This window comes from Engystomops pustulosus, chromosome 1 (assembly GCF_040894005.1).
Source record: "Engystomops pustulosus chromosome 1, aEngPut4.maternal, whole genome shotgun sequence".
NCBI classification, from domain to species: domain Eukaryota; kingdom Metazoa; phylum Chordata; class Amphibia; order Anura; family Leptodactylidae; genus Engystomops; species Engystomops pustulosus.
In genome coordinates, this window is record NC_092411.1 from 135,891,092 (window position 1) to 135,912,116 (window position 21,025).

General features: G+C 41.4%; 1 protein-coding gene across 1 annotated transcript; it reads right to left on the reverse strand.

Moving 5' to 3' along the window:
* Nucleotides 1-224: 224 nt before the first annotated feature.
* LOC140088534 (thioredoxin-like) lies at nt 225-20,688 on the reverse strand. The gene is made up of 5 exons (XM_072126537.1): nt 20,578-20,688; nt 3,036-3,140; nt 1,315-1,374; nt 1,093-1,158; nt 225-407 (listed from the first exon to the last, which is right to left on the reverse strand). Exons 1-5 carry the CDS (start codon nt 20,596-20,598, stop codon nt 342-344), a joined length of 318 nt encoding a protein of 105 aa, XP_071982638.1. The 5' UTR covers nt 20,599-20,688; the 3' UTR covers nt 225-341.
* Between the last annotated feature and the right edge of the window lie 337 nt (nt 20,689-21,025).

Below are 21,025 nucleotides of genomic sequence, written 5' to 3' on the forward strand. Positions count from 1 at the left end.
TGTCAACAGAAATGTAATTGGGAAAATCTCCTCTCCTCTGCTGTTATATTGCACTTCAAATGCAATGTAAACGCCAGATAAACGCAACCTCAATAGAAGAAACCTGGAGGAGTGGGCAATTATTCTGGGCCCTTCTGAAGGTATTTTTTAATCTTCTAAGTTGTCATGAGCACTTCCAATTCTGTACCTAATGTTTGAACAAATAAAACACAACACTATTTAAATAGACTTAAAATTTGTTCACATTTTTATTGGTATTTTTCTTTATGTCCAATTAAAATAGAGTAAAGTCAGATCACTTAGTTAATTAAACAATAGCAACTAATGAAAGATGATCAATTCTAGTTGCCAAGCTCCAAAAGGGTTTTCATGACTTGTTCGTTATCTGCCCCACTTATACGTCGGTACTGTAATAAAAAAAAAGGATTAGTGTGATATACAGCAGAAACAGAGAGTTGTTATAAAATATAGTTTCAGTTTACAGTGATGCAGTTACATTTAGCATAGAGAAACAACACTTGCTTATAAATAGCTTATACACTTTTTGGGTACTGATGAGACCACAATCACGGGCAATGTAAATGATATTTGGGGCCAGAAATTACATCTCTGGAACTTCATCACTAAAATTAATGTGGGATCTAGTATTCACTTAGGTGTAAGCTCCTATAACGTACTAAAGTCTATTCAAAAGCTCTCCCACACAAGATCCTAATTATGGGTTAATTGCCCGGAATTTCTGTGATAATTATAGCATAATACACAGTATGGTTTTTTTTATTATACTGGTGATAAATATTCTGATTGACATCCCTGCTGTCAATTACATAATAAAATAAGTCTATAAGGCTATGCAGTATACGTGCGGCACTGTAATGTTCCATAGCCTGTAGAAAGATAGGACATGTCTTATCTTACTACGGAATACGGCACTGTAATGTTCCATAGCCTGTAGAAAGATAGGACATGTCTTATCTTACTGCGCTCATCCCCTGCTCCTCTTCCCGGCGCCGATATACTATGGTATGGCAGGCATACATAGTCTGTATATTTGGGAATTTTAATAATTCAGTTAAAAAAAAAATCACATACCAAACCACCATTTGCGTAGATAAATGTCTCTGGTACACCAGTAACCTCAAATTCATTCCTCAAATCCTAAAGTTGATAAAATAAAGACTTAGAGAAATGGCTTTAGTTTATGCCCAATTATATATTTTATATATACATATGTGTGTATAATATATATATATATATATATATATATATATATATATATATATATATATATAGTTAGTTAGAAACAATGATTACTTCTGAACTGTTGACATCCACTTTCTTGAAAATGACTCCAGGCATCTTCAGGCATAGGGACTGTAAAAAAATAAAGATATAATTAGTTGTTAATTTATCTCTATGCTACAGAAAATACAGGTTTTTCCAGCTTGCTGGTAACTGATTTTGTACATTTCCTTTTTTAGTTCCTTATAGTAACTCAACACCAACACCAGTGTTGTGATGGAGAGAACATTGTTGCTTTTATCCTGTGACTGATCAATCATGTTTAGCTCCCCTTACTCCAGCTTCATATTTACACAGTATGGTCCGTGAACTGTGGACCATGCAGGGTCCTGCTTCAAAGTCCTAATCCACTGCCGGGGAACCACATTGATATGAGTTTCTTCTTCATCACTAAATAGCAGAGTCAGTTTACAGTGTTGGCTCTCCTGAATATCGGGAATGCAGGAACTCCATGCACCATATATCAATGGTGCATAATCCATTCCCAGGAATGTGCTTGGTTCATGAAGCAGGACCCTGCACGGTCCATTGTTCATGGACCAAACTGGGCAAGTTTACAGCCATCCTAAAAGCTGCAATTTACAGCATGTACATGGTACACCACTGGAATTGTAACAACTTGCTGAATAAGTAAATGCATTCTTTATGCCACTTAAACTTGCCCTCATGCTGACCCAGGAAATAAAATTAAAGAAAATCTACCATTAAAATAAAGCATGATAAATCAGGGACACTTATTCATAGATCAAGGCACTGTGACTGTGGTACACTTCCTATATTTATTATCTATGGCCTCCCTACTTCTTAAATCAACTTTTAAAATTATGATAACAAACCTGAGCAGCTATGAGCATGTTATGAGAGCCCCTCTGTGCTGCAGATTCACAAGCTGTTATATTCTAAAGGAGCACTTCCCCTCCAACTGTGTCTGCTGCTGCCAATATGACAGGAAGTGCAGGGGAGAGGGAGACACAGAGGTGTTGCTGCAGTGTAACAACCGATTGAGCAGCCAAATCACAGAGGGCTTCTGTAACACACCCATAGCTCCTCAGGCATAATTATAAAAATTGATTTTAGAAGGAAGGAGGTCATGGATAACAAATACAAGAAGATTACCAAAGTCACAGTGTCTGGATCTATGAGTAAGTGTCCCTGGTTTATCATGATGGATTTTGATAGATTCTGGTAGATTTCCTTTAACTTTTATCTTCACTTTACAATAAAGGTAGGAAAAAAACACTAAAACAATGGAAGAAAAAAAAATTCTATAAGGTCCTTATTGCTCTAAACAGGTTGAATGAACAACCATTAAAAGTAGACCTCAATTCTGTAGTTTTTGCCTACGGACATTTTAGTGATTAAATAAACAATCCAAAATGTCTCCTAGTTACATTTAGTTACCATTAATTATAATCTCTGGGTTAGAAATCTTAGTGTAAGGAAGAGCATGCTCTTATTTGGCCTTGCCCCTAATGGATGTTCCACTTTTGTTTGGATAGTATGTCTACACATAGGAATGTTCAATTATCACATAGATAATGAAACCCCCACCTGTTTCTGCTTATTTAACCAATAATTAACATGGAATTTTTATACATGTCAGAACTGTTGTCAAAATTCCTGTAACATCTGAAAGGGGTTTTTCATAAATATCTGCAAAAAAACAGCCACAGATGAACTTTACACTTTATATTAAGTTTTATAATTGCTTAGCTTAGTCATAGACCACTTACGTCAAGAAAGGGCATAAATCTTTTACAATATCCACATCTATAAGAAATAAATGCAATTACTACAGTCTTTCCTCCAGCATCTCTCCAAGCTCTCTCCATTGATTGCTACAAAAAATGAAAAAACAAACAAATCTTCAAATAATAAGTTTTTGACAGCACATTCTCAAAGTTTGATGTCCATGAATGAAATTACAATATGTGTTATTGTATCAAAATAATTAAATACAAAAACTGCAATCATATGTACTCCAGAATGATACTGTTACAAAGTAGAACATCTCCTGCAAAAAAAACAAGCCATCAACCAGCTCTGTAGCCAAAAAAGTCAAAATGTTATGGCACTTGGAAGACGGCGATGCAAAAGTGATAGATTTTTCCCACATTAGGGTTTTATTTGGCAAATTTAGTAAAACCTAAGAAAAAATATTCATGTCTGGTATCCCCGTAATCGTATCATCCCATAGAATAAAGATAACATGATTATTAGGCTTTACTGTGAACACGAAAAAAAAGGAAAAAATCCAGTACAGAACTGATTATTTTCTACTCCTGCCCTCCAAAAAAAGTTCTAAATTTTCAACAATAGGGGATACCATTCCTAAAATCACTGGAAAAAGCATCTGATCCCGCAAAAAAAATGCTATCACATGGCCCCAATAACGAAAAAGCAAACATTTTATAGCCTACAAAAGGGGCCAATAAGGAAACTAAAATCCTGGCAGCTGCAGAGCGCTCCTTCCCTTCTGCGCCTCGCCGTGCACCCATAAAACAAGTCACGGCCATATGTTGGGTGTCTCTGCACTCGGGAGAAATTGCAGAACAAAATTTATGGTGGATTTTATCGTTTTATCTTTTGCAAATGTGTAAATTTTAGGGCTAAATGAACGTGTAACTGGCACAATTTGACCATTCTAAATTTCACCTCCATTTTGATTTCATTTCTATGAAGATCTCAAGGGGTTAACACTCTTGGCAAATATTTTTGTAAATAAATGCAAAACTTCAGCCAAAATTTACCACTAAAATGAAGTACAACATGTGGGGAAAAAAACAATTATGTTTTCAGTACAAGATGGTTGTCCTGCAGAGATTCAGAGACTCCATGCATCGTATGTCATAAAAATAGTGCTGAAAACAGCTCCATGGAAGAGCCGACACTTTGCCATAGGAACATAACTGAATAAGTCTGAAACATTGAATGCTTACTAATTTTTGCATAGTGGATTACTTCATCAATACTCTATTATTTATTTCATAATATCTCTTTATAGAGATATTTCTGTCGATTACTCTCCAGGGAGCAACGAGGGTCCGATTGAGGTAACTGGGACCCCATCAGACCCATAGTTTTCGTGATCTGTGGGAGTTTCATCACTGAGACCCCCACCAATCAGCAAGTTAGGCCCTGATTCATGGCAAAACCCCTTTAAAACCACTTTTGTATTTATAAATTGCACATGACATAGAATATATCATTTTGGGGTAGCTCTTGGGGCAGAACTTCACTTACCGACATCCATTGAGTACCAGAAAGTGGTCCCAAGCGCATGTAGGACCTGGCTATGCAGCCACCCACCGGATACATCAAGAGGCCTCATTCTGTTTGTATTTCTTTTTGAAATACTTTACAAACGCATCATTATTAATGATGGTAAAAACACAACTCTGTTTTGAGTTGTGTTTTTCCAATTGTGTTTGCAATGCTTTTAAAAATGCAATACAGACACATAGGGGCTTATTTTTTAAGGGTCCCGCAGTCGCATTTTCGTCGGGTTTCCTGACTTTTCGGGGATTGTGGATTGTGTCCCACGAGATTGGATTTTGGCGCATCGGTGCCGGCTTTCATGCAGCAGAAATCGGGGGGTGGGCCACTGTGCATGACTTAACACCACAGAACGGTGAAGAACAATAAAGACAGACCTGGAAATACACCAAGCACCCCAAGTCACAAAAAGGGTAACCAGATATACAAAAAATGTGGAAAAAAAAGAATGCTCTTCACCAGGCAGATTCCCAAAGAGTCTGATGGGAGTGACATATGCAGAATTTAGAACAGATGAATGGGACATGGAGAGTGTCCACAAAGGGAAACATTATGACAACAAAGTAAACACCATCTCTAAGTCATTTCTCAAAAAAGTCCTTCCGCAAGCCTTGCATCCAGTGCTGGCTGAATTTGCTGACATAAAAGCAGAAAACATACACTGGTTTATCTGCCTTCTCAGCGTACCACTCAGGGCAACATCATGCCTCTATAAACAGTCACATTGAGGAACAAGAGAACAGGATCAAGCCAAAGAATACCAGAATAAAAGGACTGTCAGAAACTATGCCTCCTGAGTCGTTAGCTAAGGTGGCCATGGACTTGTTATGAACCTTATTGGGGGTAGATACAGCTGCCTGGATTGTGACGGAAGGCATACATCTGGCCTTCCGTCCACTGCCTAGATAAAACGAACCCCTGAGGGATGTCATTTGTGGACTCCTGTCCTTTGTGGACACTACTCAGATCTTATCTGTAGCCAAGGAAAAACTAAATTTAAGGTATGGCAACAAGAAACTTTTCTTCTACCAGGACATTGCGCCATGCACATTAGCCAAATACAGACTCCTGAAACCATTATTGGAGGCCCTGAGAGATAAGAACATACAATACTTCTGGTTATTTCCACTCAGCCTGGCTATCCCTAAAGATTGAAGAAGAATTATCATTAGAACACCTGACGACCTGCACAACACATGGTGACTTCTGGGGATTGACCCCTTCCCAATTGAATCCTGGCTGCCATTTAACCTACAGAACCAGCTGCCTGAACTCCAACCATCAAAAGTGCCAGGCAAGGACCACAAGAAACCTCAATGAGGACCTTCTCTGGAATTTCATTATTATGTGAAGATTGAACTGCCCATTTACAGAATACAGAGAGTTTGCCTATGTTTGCCTAACCTTCTCTTCCCCTGACACTTAATCAGTGTAGTTATTACGTCAACCATACAACTTTAACCCCTTAAGGACGCAGCCTGTTTGCAGGTTAAGGCTCGCAACTTTTTTTGGAAATTTGACCAGTGTCTCTTCCTGTGGTAATAACTTTTCAACGCTTTAAGATATCTCTGTGATTTTGAGATTGTTTTCTCGTGAGACATTGTAGTTTATGTTAGTAGTGTCATTTCGGTGATCCGTTCCTTTTTTGGGGGGTAAAAATTCAAAAATTTAGGAAAAATTTGAAAAAAATGACTATTTTCAAAGTTTCAAATGTTATAATTTTTAGACAAAAAGTGATACCACAAATTTTTTTTGATAGAAACCTTTTGCCATTGGTCTTCTTTTTATATCCATAATTTGTTTTACGTTTCCATTATTTTTATGGATGTGAGAAGGTTTGAAGTTTTAGTAGCAACTTCTCAGATTTTCTTGAAATTTGAAAAATGCGAACTTTTTGGTGATCAATTCAGTTTGGAAGTGCCGTATAAAGGCTTATGTGCTATATACCCCCACAAGTAACACCATTTTATGAACCTAACATCTCAACCTATTCAAATCAGCATTTAAGAAGTCTGTTAACCCTTTAATTATTTTTCCGGAAGCATATGAAAATGGAGTGGAAATTTTGAAATTTCAATTTTTGATTTCAATCTTTCCAATTTAGCCCTAAAACGGATACATTCAGAAGGAATTTGAGGTAAATATATATTCCTAATTTCTTGCCCTGCTTCTTCCGAGTACGGCAATACCAGACATGTGGATGTCAGCTGCTGTTTCCCCGCACATCGATGTCCAGAACAGAGTTAGCGATACCGGGAATTTGGAAGGCCAATTTATTTTGTGGTGCCACAGTGTAATTGAAGAGCCCCTGAAGTAAAAGTACAATAGAAAACCCCCCAAAATGTCACCATTTCGGAAACTAGACCCCTCAAAGAATTTATCGGTGGTTGTGGTGAGCATTTTAACCCCCGACACGCTGGTCAAAATTGAATGCAAAGTAAATAGTGCAGAGTAAAAATTGTGTTTTTATCTCAAAAATGTCATTTTAGTGCCTCATATACTGTGCCCAACTCATGCCACTTTAGACAAACACCCCAAAAATCATTCTGCGGGTTGTCCCGAGTACAGCAATACCACACATGTGCCAATAATTTACAGACTGGGCGCACAGAAGGGATGAGAACGGAAGGAGTGAAATTTTGATTTTCCAGCTCCGTTTTCACATGTTTGGATTTGGAGTGCCATGTCATGTTGGCAGGGCCCGTGAGGTGCCAGTGCAATAGAAACCCCCAATAAATGATACCATTACGGAAACTAGACCCCTCAAAGAATTTATCGGTGGTTGTGGTGAGCATTTTAACCCCCGACACGCTGGTCAAAATTAAATGCAAAGCAAATGGTGCAGAGTAAAAATTGCGTTTTTATCTCAAAAATGTCATTTTAGTGCCTCATATACTGTGCCCAACCCGTGCCACTTTAGACAAACACCCCAAAAATCATTCTGCAGGTTGTCCCGAGTACAGCAATACCACACATGTGCCAATAATTTACAGACTGGGCACACAGAAGGGATGAGAACGGAAGGAATGAAATTTTGATTTTCCAGCTCCGTTTTCACATGTTTGGATTTGGAGTGCCATGTCATGTTGGCAGGGCCCGTGAGGTGCCAGTGCAATAGAAACCCCCAATAAATGATACCATTACGGAAACTAGACCCCTCAAAGAATTTATCGGTGGTTGTGGTGAGCATTTTAACCCCCGACACGCTGGTCAAAATTAAATGCAAAGCAAATGGTGCAGAGTAAAAATTGCGTTTTTATCTCAAAAATGTCATTTTAGTGCCTCATATACTGTGCCCAACCCGTGCCACTTTAGACAAACACCCCAAAAATCATTCTGCAGGTTGTCCCGAGTACAGCAATACCACACATGTGCCAATAATTTACAGACTGGGCACACAGAAGGGATGAGAACGGAAGGAATGAAATTTTGATTTTCCAGCTCCGTTTTCACATGTTTGGATTTGGAGTGCCATGTCATGTTGGCAGGGCCCGTGAGGTGCCAGTGCAATAGAAACCCCCAATAAATGATACCATTACGGAAACTAGACCCCTCAAAGAATTTATCGGTGGTTGTGGTGAGCATTTTAACCCCCGACACGCTGGTCAAAATTAAATGCAAAGCAAATGGTGCAGAGTAAAAATTGCGTTTTTATCTCAAAAATGTCATTTTAGTGCCTCATATACTGTGCCCAACCCGTGCCACTTTAGACAAACACCCCAAAAATCATTCTGCAGGTTGTCCCGAGTACAGCAATACCACACATGTGCCAATAATTTACAGACTGGGCACACAGAAGGGATGAGAACGGAAGGAATGAAATTTTGATTTTCCAGCTCCGTTTTCACATGTTTGGATTTGGAGTGCCATGTCATGTTGGCAGGGCCCGTGAGGTGCCAGTGCAATAGAAACCCCCAATAAATGATACCATTACGGAAACTAGACCCCTCAAATAATTTATCGGTGGTTGTGGTGAGCATTTTAACCCCCGACACGCTGGTCAAAATTAAATGCAAAGAAAATGGTGCAGAGTAAAAATTGCGTTTTTATCTCAAAAATGTCATTTTAGTGCCTCATATACTGTGCCCAACCCATGCCACTTTAGACAAACACCCCAAAAATCATTCTGCGGGTTGTCCTGAGTACAGCAATACCACACATGTGCCAATAATTTACAGACTGGGCACACAGAAGGGATGAAAACGGAAGGAGTGAAATTTTGATTTTCCAGCTCCGTTTTCACATGTTTGGATTTGGAGTGCCATGTCATGTTGGCAGGGCCCGTGAGGTGCCAGTGCAATAGAAACCCCCAATAAATGATACCATTACGGAAACTAGACCCCTCAAAGAATTTATCGGTGGTTGTGGTGAGCATTTTAACCCCCGACACGCTGGTCAAAATTGAATGCAAAGTAAATGGTGCAGAGTAAAAATTGCGTTTTTATCTCAAAAATGTCATTTTAGTGCCTCATATACTGTGCCCAACCCATGCCACTTCAGACAAACACCCCAAAAATCATTCTGCGGGTTGTCCCGAGTACGGCAATACCACACATGTGCCAATAATTTACAGGCTGGGCACACAGAAGGGATGAGAACGGAAGGAGTGAAATTTTGATTTTCCAGCTCCGTTTTCACACGTTTGGATTTGGAGTGCCATGTCATGTTGGCAGGGCCCGTGAGGTGCCAGTGCAATAGAAACCCCCAATAAATGATACCATTACGGAAACTAGACCCCTCAAAGAATTTATCGGTGGTTGTGGTGAGCATTTTAACCCCCGACACGCTGGTCAAAATTGAATGCAAAGTAAATGGTGCAGAGTAAAAATTGTGTTTTTATCTCAAAAAAGTCATTTTTGTGTCTCATATACTGTGCCCAACCCATGCCACTTTAGACAAACACCCCAAAAATCATTCTGGGGGTTGTCCTGAGTACGGCAATACCACACATGTGCCAATAATTTACAGGCTGGGCACACGGCAGGGGTCAGGAAGAAAGAAGCACAATTTAGGTTTTCAAGCTTCGTTTTCACTAGATTGGTAATGGGGGGTACCCCCGAGGTACCAGTACAATAGAAACTCCCAAGTAGTGAACCCATTTTGGAAAGGGCACCCCTCAAAGAATGTATGTAGGCTTGTATGATCATTTTAACCCCCAACACGCTGGTCAAAATTGAATGCAAAGTAAATGGTGCAGAGTAAAAATTGTGTTTTTATCTCAAAAAAGTCATTTTTGTGCCTCATATACTGTGCCCAACCCATGCCACTTTAGACAAACACCCCAAAAATCATTCTGGGGGTTGTCCTGAGTACGGCAATACCACACATGTGCCAATAATTTACAGGCTGGGCACACGGCAGGGGTCAGGAAGAAAGAAGCACAATTTAGGTTTTCAAGCTTCGTTTTCACTAGATTGGTAATGGGGGGTACCCCCGAGGTACCAGTACAATAGAAACTCCCAAGTAGTGAACCCATTTTGGAAAGGGCACCCCTCAAAGAATGTATGTAGGCTTGTATGATCATTTTAACCCCCAACACGCTGGTCAAAATTGAATGCAAAGTAAATGGTGCAGAGTAAAAATTGTGTTTTTATCTCAAAAAAGTCATTTTTGTGCCTCATATACTGTGCCCAACCCATGCCACTTTAGACAAACACCCCAAAAATCATTCTGGGGGTTGTCCTGAGTACGGCAATACCACACATGTGCCAATAATTTACAGGCTGGGCACACGGCAGGGGTCAGGAAGAAAGAAGCACAATTTAGGTTTTCAAGCTTCGTTTTCACTAGATTGGTAATGGGGGGTACCCCCGAGGTACCAGTACAATAGAAAGCCCAAGTAGTGAACCCATTTTGGAAAGGGCACCCCTCAAAGAATGTATGTAGGCTTGTATGAGTATTTTAACCTCTAAGGTGCTGGCTCAAATGTAATACAAAGTGAGTAGTGCAGAGAAACAGTTGTATTGCAATTTATCAAATATGCCATTGAAGTGACAAAAGTATTTTGCCCAACTCATGCCACTGGGGAAAAACACATCAAAAATCATTCTGCGGGTTACCCCGGTTAGGGCAATACCCCATAGGAGGCAATAATCTGTAGGATGGTGACACGGCAGGGCTCAAAAGGGAATAACTTGTTGGAGCACAGACATTGTACTTTTTTTTTTCTTTTTGGCATCATGAAAGATTTGTAGATGCCAATAGGGGCCAGTACAGTAGAAACCCCTAAGAACTGACCCTATTTTGGAAACTACACCCCTCCATGAATTAATCTAGGGGTATAGTTAGCATTTTAACCCCACAGGTGGACCCCTGAAAAAGTGCAAAATGGATAGTGCATAGTAAAAAATATCTATTATGTCATTTTGTGCCCAGCTGCTGCCATGGGAGACAAACACCCTAAAAATCATGATGCATGTTTTCCCGGGTAAAGCATACGGGACAGTAATCTAGAGGCTGGGCACATGGCAGGGCTTAGAAGGGAAGGTGCGGCATGATGTATAAGCTGTGCGTCAGGGTAACAACAGGGTACTCTAAAAATCCAGGGATGTATGATAAATTCGGAAGCAATCTTTCATACATAACCCTGGTTTTTCTGGGCATGTCTCACAGTGATGAATGGTGTCCTTCCGAATGCCATTTTTGGAGCACACCCTGCACCTCTTTTGTGACCTTCCCTTGCTGGCTGTTTGGGGAACTACTCCTGGAAAGTGCTGCCCTGGTACAATACGTGATGTGGCCTCACTTCCAGATGTGCTAGCACTCCCCCCTTCCTGGTCTCCAAAAAGAAAGTACTTTATTACCATCTCTTGAAATTCCAGGAAAGTTCCCCTCTGGCCGGCATATCGATGCAGCACATAAGCATTATACAATGCCATCTGCATGATGTGCACGGCCAGCTTCTTGTACCACACCCTCGACTTCCGCATGGCATTGTACGGCTGAAGCACCTGGTCAGACAAGTCCACCCCTCCCATGTATTTGTTATAATCTAAAATACAGTCTGGCTTGGGGGCTTCTGCACTGGCACCTCGTACTGGGACAGGGGTGGTGGTGTGCTCATGTATTGTGGTTAATACAAGGACCTCTCTCTTGTCCTTGTACTTAACACACAATACAGAGTCGCTGCATAGTGCCCTGCTTTCGTGCCTTTTAAGTTTTTGCCCAAGCAGCGACTTAGGGAGACCTCTCTGATTTCTGCGTACAGTGCCGCATGCCGCAGTATTTCTGGAAGTGAGGCACTTGAACAGGGTGGTGCTGGTGTAGAAATTGTCCAGGTAGAGGTGGTAGCCCTGGTCCAGCAGTGGGTGCACTAAATCCCACACTATCTTCCCTGTAACACCCAGGAAGGGGGGGCATTCTGGGGGCACTATAGTGGAGTCCTTCCCTTCATATACCCTGAACTTGTATGTGTACCCTGATGAACTTTCGCACAGCTTATACATTTTCACACCATATCTTGCCCTCTTATTGGGCAGGTACTGGCGGAATTGAAGTCTCCCTTTGAATTGTACCAGGGACTCGTCTATGCTCACATGTTTTGCGGGAGTATATGCCTGGGCAAACTTGGCACTAAAATGATCTAATATGGGCCTGACCTTAAATAACCGATCATAACTGGGGTCACCTCTGGGTGGGCACTGTGTGTTGTCAGTGTAGTGCAAAAACTTATGGATGGCTTCAAAGCGCATCCTGCTCATTGCCATGCGGAACATGGGGGTGTGGTACAGTATATCTGTGCTCCAGTAGTCCCTGATTGAAGGCTTCTTTACTATCCCCATAAGGAGTATTATGCCCCAATACTTGTACATCTCTGCTGCAGTGACAGGGGTCCACCTGTAGGGTTGTGCATAAAAGGACGTGGGGTTTTGGGCAATATGTTGTGCAGCGTAGAGATTTGTCTGAAATATAATAATATTTAGCAGCTCCTCATCAAAAAAAAACTTAAAAAAGTCTACAGCTCTGAGCCCTGTCGTGTCAAAGTTAATGCCAGGATGGCCCAAAAAGTCAGGGACCTGAGGGGTATAATTATCTGGGGCTACCCATGTGGGGTCAGTGGAAGCCCCAGACGCTTCTCCTGCAGAAGTCCCAGAAACTTCTCCTGCAGAAGTCCCAGGCACTTCTCCTGCAGAAGTCCCAGGCACTTCTCCTGCAGAAGTCCCAGGCACTTCTCCTGCAGAAGTCCCAGGCACTTCAATTGCAGAAGTCCCTGGAACCCTACGGCGCCTTCTTGGGGGTCCTTCCAGGTCACTGGAAGATGAGCAGGAGGATGATGATAGGTAAAAGGGACCATCATCCCCACTAGCTGACTCGGTGTCAGAGGCAAGCATGTTATATGCCTCCAACACGGTGTACGTCTTCTGAGACATTGCACACAAAAAAAAATAGAGAACAAGAAAAATTAGATAATGTGCACCAAACTACACGGATAAACCGTCTAGCAGGCACACAAAAAAAAAAATATAATGCACACCAAACTACACGGACAAGCCGCACAGATGGCACACACAAAAAATAATGTGCACTAAACTACACGGACAAGCCGCACAGATAGCACACAAAAAAAAAAAGATAATGCGCACCAAACTACACGGACAAGCCGCACAGATGGCACACACAAAAAGATAATGTGCACTAAACTACACGGACAAGCCGCACAGATAGCACACAAAAAAAAAAAAGATAATGCGCACCAAACTACACGGACAAGCCGCACAGATGGCACACACAAAAAATAATGTGCACTAAACTACACGGACAAGCCGCACAGATAGCACACAAAAAAAAAAGATAATGCACACCAAGCCACACGGACCAGCCGCACAGATGGCACACAAAAAATAATGCGCACTAAACTACACGGACAAGCCGCACAGATAGCACACAAAAAAAATAATGCGCACTAAACTACACGGACAAGCCGCACAGATAGCACACAAAAAAAAAGGTAATGCACACCAAACTACACGGACAAGCCGCACAGATGGCACACACAAAAAATAATGCGCACTAAACTACACGGACAAGCCGCACAGATAGCACACAAAAAAAATAATGCGCACTAAACTACACGGACAAGCCGCACAGATAGCACACAAAAAAAAAGGTAATGCACACCAAACTACACGGACAAGCCGCACAGATGGCACACACAAAAAATAATGCGCACTAAACTACACGGACAAGCCGCACAGATAGCACACAAAAAAAATAATGCGCACTAAACTACACGGACAAGCCGCACAGATAGCACACAAAAAAAAAAAGATAATGCACACCAAGCCACACGGACCAGCCGCACAGATGGCACACACAAAAAATAGCTAAGTACGGGTACACCTACGGCGTTCTGGAAAAAAATATTACCAGGCACCGAAAAAAAACCTATGTGCACCGCGCAAAAAGGCGCTACAAATGCACCTAGCTTGCCCTAAGACAAACTAACTACCGCTAAGATTGCTAAAGATTCTGTGCAGCGCTATTCACACGGCGCACTGAAAAGTGCGTCCAGTGCAGAACAACGCTAACACAGCGCACTGAAAAGTGCGTTTGGGTTCAGAAGGGACAGACAGGGAAAAACGGAAGACACGTGGGATCACACAAGGCGATCACACAGGGAACACACAGGACACAGGAAAAAACAGATAGGATGGGAATTTGTAGGGAACAATAGGGATCAGATAAGGATCAGAACACTATTTATAGTGTAAAAGTGTATTTTGGTGCACACAGTAACGCTCTTTCCTCTCTCCAGCGATACCAAACCAAAATGGTGCCGCTGGAGGAAGAGGAAAGTGCTAAAAGCACGTTTTTTAGCCTAAAATCGCTGTAATTGGCCAGTCAGGTTTGACTGGCCAATCACGGCGATCGGCGGGCGGGACCAATTTGATTGGTCGGGTGACGGAGACAGGAACTCCTCCTGCCTCTGTCACCCAAATTTCAGCCCGATGTCACCACGTCTCGCGACGTGGTGACAATTCTAAAATAGTATGCGCTCGCGCAGTAGCTGTACTGCGCTGAGCGCCAATAGTGGGAAGCTGCGCAGTACAGCTACGGCGCGGAGCGCTAAGGGGTTAAACTCTATACCCTAAAGATATAGACAATGGTTAAATAACTCAATATTACAAATACTGTACAATGGCCTAATACATCTTCACATCTTTTACTGTGAAATGGCAGAACGCGACCCATAAAAGACACCATGTACTACTACTCCTCAAAAAATATAGATTTATCGTTATATTTCTACAAGAAACACATTTTAAGAAAAGAGAACCTGTGTACCTCTCTAAATATCCTTTTTCCCAGTGGTTTCACAACCAGAGTCCTTCCTCCAAGTCTAAGGGAGTCTCAATTTTGATTCACAAAGATTTCCCATTCCTATTGAAAATCTAATACTATGACACAGAGTGAAGACTATTATTTATTAAAGGGAAGATATCCAACACACCCTCAGGCCAAGTGAAATGGCTGCTTAAAGCCCAAGACCTGTTTGCACTGTTCTCAGAAGACTTGATTATTCTTGCGGGCAACCTCAATACTGCCCTAAATTCTCTGCTGTACACCTTTTCAGAGGAATACCACATTCCCCAAACGGTACTATTTAGACTCCACAACAAGCTAGATGATATGGGTCCTGTAGACACCTGGAGAGTCCACAATTTTTCAACCAAAGATTTCTCCTTTTTCTTTATACCACATTCCTCGTCAGTGCCGTATTTAGACTTGATGCCATCTTAGGAACCACAACACGTATGCACCATCCTGGCTTATATCCATAAAATATGATTAGCCAGCCCTCTGCCTCCAGTATATAAGTAGCGGGCACATGCCCCAGCATATTGCCTGCAAGCCCATAGCATACAGCCAGCCACTGCCCCCATTACATAGCTTGCCAGTCCATAGTATACAGCCAGCCCCTGCCCCCAGTATACAGCCAGATTTTGCCCCCGGCATATAGCCAGCCCTTGCCTCTAGTATATAGCTAGCATGCACATGCCACAGTTTATATCTTGCCAATCCATAGTATACAGACAGACCCTGCCCCTGGTATATAGCCTTCCAGTCCATTGTATACAGCCAGCCCCTGCCCCCAGTATACAGCCAGCCCCTGCCATTGTATATAGCCTGCCAGTCCATAATATACAGCCAGTCCATGGCCCCAGTATACAGGTTGCCCACGCCTCCAGTATACACCCTGCCCACAGTATACAGCCAGCTCAAGCCCTCAGTATACGGCCTGCTCCTGTCCCCAGTATACAGCTTACTCCCAGTATACAGCCTGCCAATACCCGAAGTATTCAGCCTGCCCCCCAGTATACAGCCTCCCCCAGTATACAGCCTGCCCATGGAAACAAAGGAAGCAGGTTCATGTCCTCGCTCATTAAGAAACAAAAGAGGAAATGTATATAGCAGCAATCTGCACATGGACACTCCTGGTTTTTCAGATGCTTTCCACTCCTTTTTTTTTTATCAAAGCTTTATTATGTGCAAAATGAGACAAGTGACAGAACTGCTTTATTGGAAGCACCTGAGGGGTTTTTATAATAGGTTACATTTACCGGCCTTAGGGTGCGTTCACACGTTGCAGCTAAAATTGCATCGCAATCAGCTTTGAGGTGGTTTTAGGTGCAGTTTTGTCAATTGAACAGGTGAAAGACATGAACTGAACAAGTGAATGACATTTGTGGAGCAGGTTTCCCCTTCAAAATCAAATTCACCCGTTCAGTTCATGTCTTTCACCTGTTCAATTGACAAAACTGCACCTAAAACCACCTCAAAGCTCATTGCGATGCAGTTTTAACTGCAACGTGTGAACGCACCCTTAACCCAACAAGAAAGAGACTTACCTGACGACCACCTGTAATGCATTGTTACAGGATGAGTCTTCAGTGAAGCAAGCTCAAGAGGCCCTTATTGTACCCATACCTGAAGAAGGGAAAGATACACAAGAATGCAGTAGCTACAGACCCATATCTTTGTTAAATCTCAACCTAAAGATATGGGTGAAACTACTTGCTACTAGATTAAATTCCTTAACTGATACATACAGATCAAGCTAGGTTTGCTTTAGCAAATCGGAACTGTTAAATGTCACAGTACCACAAGTCACATCACAGTTTCTCTTTAAAGTTCAAACCAGATCAGTGAAATATTTGGGAGTACAGTATCCAAACACAGCACAGATCTGTACAGACTAAACTACTCTCCCCATTTTTGGTGAAATTGAGAAGCTACTCAAGATGATCTCCCACTTATTTCATGGATGGGATGGAATAACCTTTGAAAACCATATATTTTTCCAAAAATTCAATTCATGCAAATGATTCATATTGATCTACAAGCTACCTTTTTCACCAAAAGGAAATCTCTCTTTTCAAGATTTCTGTAGAGGCAAAAAAAACTTGACTAACTCATTCTTTAGTAACTAAGCTGAAATTTGAAGGGGTACGGGGCTACGAGACCTACGGCACTACCAAGCAATACAATTAAATCCATGGTAAACCCACATGAAAATAGGGAGACGGTGGCCCTAATGGCATCTCCATATGGCCCCTCATTCTTAATAGACTTGTGGCTTCCCAGGATGTCTTCTATTTCATTGACCCAAAAAGACTTGCTGCTTAAAGGAGCCCAAGACACTTGGAGATCCATAGCATCTACATTGGCACCTTGCCCCTGCTTGCCTACAAGGCTTCTCCTGCACATCACAATAGGCAAGGAGTCCTCGTATCAAGACACGTGGGATGCTATTGGGGACATACCGGTAGCTACAGCGGTGTGCAAATTAATTGGGACAAAGCAAAAAAGCATGTTTTTGCATATTTAACGATAAAATGTTATAATGCACCCGTACATACTAATTATGTTCTCCTTTAGCAGATATGAGATTTTTAATGTGTTTTGGCATTGCATCTACCAAGTTTTTGCATAAATTCTTCCATTCTTCATCAGGGAACCACACTTGTATGGCACAGTTTATCATGCGTTCTTTATTTGTACAGTCCATGTTAACAAATTGTCTCTTCACAATGCTCCACAAATTTCTATAGGATTTAAGTCTGGTGAATTCCCAGGCCAGTCCAGAACTTTTACTTTATTTTCTTCCAGGAATTTCTTCAAACACTTGGAATTGTTTGCATGGAGCCAAATCTTGTTGGAATCTCCCTTCACATTTATGCATGAATGCCACAATAAAATGTGGAATTCATCACACCATCAACAGGTGAACTATCAGATGAAAAATACCCCCAAACAATTGTTTTTGAGGGTGTTTTACAGATTGTTGAATATGATCAGCTCACAATTGTTCATATTTGCTTCCTCTAACAACACTTGCTCTGTTCCCTTGGACAAAAAGAGGGGTTTCATCACTGAAAATTACCTTTTGGATGGATGCCCTGAGGTGGAACTACCCCTGTTTCCCCGAAAATATGATAGTGTCTTATATTAATTTTTGCTCCTAAAGAGGCACTAGGTCTTATTTTCAGAGGCTGTCTTATTTTTCCATGAACAAGAATTTACATTTATCAGTGAACAAAAAATCAACTTCTCTAACATCCTTATAACTCTCCAAACTCTGAATTTCATGCTGTATTTCTTGTGACTTCATTTCTTTTAGAATCAATAGCCCCAATCTTCGATAAATGACCCCTTCTTACGCTGGTAACTGCTAGTATCACAGGGAGCTGCTGCAGTGACTGCCGCTAGGTCTTATTTTCAAAAGAGGACTTACACTGTGTATTTCTAAGCCTGAACAAAATTGTACTAGGTCTGGCACTCACCAATAAAAGTCAATTCTTTATTCCAACATTATAAAACACATCGTTGTGGGAGGGAAGAAGACTGCAGGAGCCCAGAGAAGGCGACGGTCCGTTTCGCGCTTCACACGCGCTTAATCCTGCTTTGGCTAGCCAATGGAAAGGGGGAGACGTTCCCATATATCTAACTCCTGTTTCACTCCCCAGCTGGTCATGCCCAAGTTCAGAAAAAATAGCATACAGGCCGTTAAACAAGTAAAAAATCGTGTCTCTTCCCCATTCAGGTCGGAGTTCACGTTCTTCTTCCTGGTGCATGTAAGGGCATTGTCTTGCAACACAATTTGAAAGATAAATCCCGCACTGAGTTAGAATCAGTCGGATTGTCCGACGGCATGCCCCCGATTTCTGTTGCGTGAAAGCCAGCGCAACTGCACCAAAATCCGATCGCATGCAACACAATCCCCTGTTAAATATCTGTCAGAGCCGCACAAAACCCAAAAATCCCAGGAAGTCCGCGGACCCATAGTAGATAAGCCCTATACTGTACTTAGGGTGCCATTTTTGAAAAGCATAGAAGAGCTTTGTACATAGACCATATAAAGGCCAAACAACTATACTAGCTGTTATATGTATATGACTTTGTGTTTGTGAAATATCTTTCTTCCAACTGTGCCAATAGATAATGCTTTTGTAAAATTCATGGAGCAAAAGCGTGTGGGAAATACTAAAGCAATAACAAAAATTAAGTCAAGAAACACTGGGGTGTGGATAAAATAGGACTACTACTACTACTGATAATAATCTCTATTTATATAGCTCCATCAAAATACAAATCGTGGTTGATAATCCGATATCTGGGTTATATTATTTATCTGCTTGAAGTCCTTAACCCCTTCCCGACTTGCGCCATATTAGTACGACGTGATGTCGGGTCCCAGTGCATGGAGAGGGCTCGCTCGCATATTGCAGCAAAGGCTTACCGGTAACAGCCAATCGCCATTGCAATGCTGCCACCGGCTTAAAAACGCATGTATATTCCAGGATTGTAGATGGATTCAGGGCACTATGGTCCACTTGTGTATGAGATCTGAACACAGGACATAGCACAGAGTCTCCCCCCAAAATAAAACTTTTTAATAAACTGTCACACTCTGAGGCTCAGTACACAGTAAAACAGCCTCCCCTTATCCTCAGTATCTATACACAGGCTCCCTACACCCCCAATGTCTATATACAATTTCCGCTTTCCCCCGGTATCTGTATACAGCCTCCCCCCCCCCCCAAGTGTCCATATAGAAACTCCCATCGGCCCCCTAGCGACCCCCAGTATCTACAACCGTCACACTCAGGAATTGCATCAGAGGCACAGTGAAAAAAACCTCCCCTTACCCTCAGTAGCTATACACAGGCCCCCTTCATCCCCAGTGTCTATATTCAACCTCTCCTTACTCTCAGTGTCTATATACAGGGCCTGGGTAATTGCCCACTTTGCCTCAGCATTTCACCAGCCTTGCTCATAGCAAAAAAGCTGTGAGCTGTGTTCAGTGAAGAGATCTTATACACCAGAGTGTTTCAACAACATGGACCAATGGAGTGGTTCACAGACTCCCATAACTGCTACCTACTATTATGTGCAGCTTTGTATGAGCAAAACTGCTTGTAGAAATAGGAATGTAGAAAGAGAAACTCCCAAGTGAGCAAAAAACAGTAGTCCAGTTTATATACATGAAGAATACCACGGTTTCTGGTCATTAGGTAATTCCATTTGACTTTGGCTAAAATCATGAAAGAATTACATACAGAAATACAGAATAGACGTGGCTGTGTTAACACTCCATATTAAAACAGTAGCTAACAGAGGCTGTGTACTAAAATCCCCTACATGTTGCCATATAGACTCTTATTTTCTATTACTAAATAGATTTATCAGAAGTTTCAGAGAGCAGAACTGTCAGAGCTGCCCATGGCAAGCAATCACAACTCAGCTTTCATTTTATAAACAACCGTGGGCAAATTAAAGCTGAGCTCTGATTGGTTACCTTGAGCAACTAGAACAGATCTGCTCTCAGACACTTCTGATAAATCTTCCCTTAAATAGAGAACAATTCTATTTACCAAACATGAAGACCAATGTCCTTAGCATGAGAAAATTACTTTAGAGTCAGAAAATATAATAATATCTGGACTTGAATCAAGATGTTAAATCATTACATATCAAAGGTAAAATGAAAAAATATACCTTGTCCTGTATCACTTCCATTGCCTTGTTGTAAGTAGTCTTGAAACTCCCTGCTCACTTCCTTCTCTCAAAAGCTGCCTATAACTAATGTAATCCCTACTGCTATACTGTATTTATACTGGAGTGGTTATGGGCAGTCCGCCAAATGTTATATTAATATGTTAATTGAAATCTGGGGAGTGGTGCATATTAAGGAATACCAAATAATTTCATAATTTGTGTTCATGTTTTGGACATTTTTCACTTCCACTAGATACAGATCTGTTCTCATCATCTGAGTTACATACAGGAGCAAGAATTATTACAAGAACAACCGTACATGTATCAGTGCACTGCGTGATCATGACATGTTTAATGGAAATAACCAACAGGGGTCCTTATTAAATGACATCAAGAATGCAGTATATTTCTTAAAACTAAAAATATCCCTTTAATAGGGTTTGTGCAT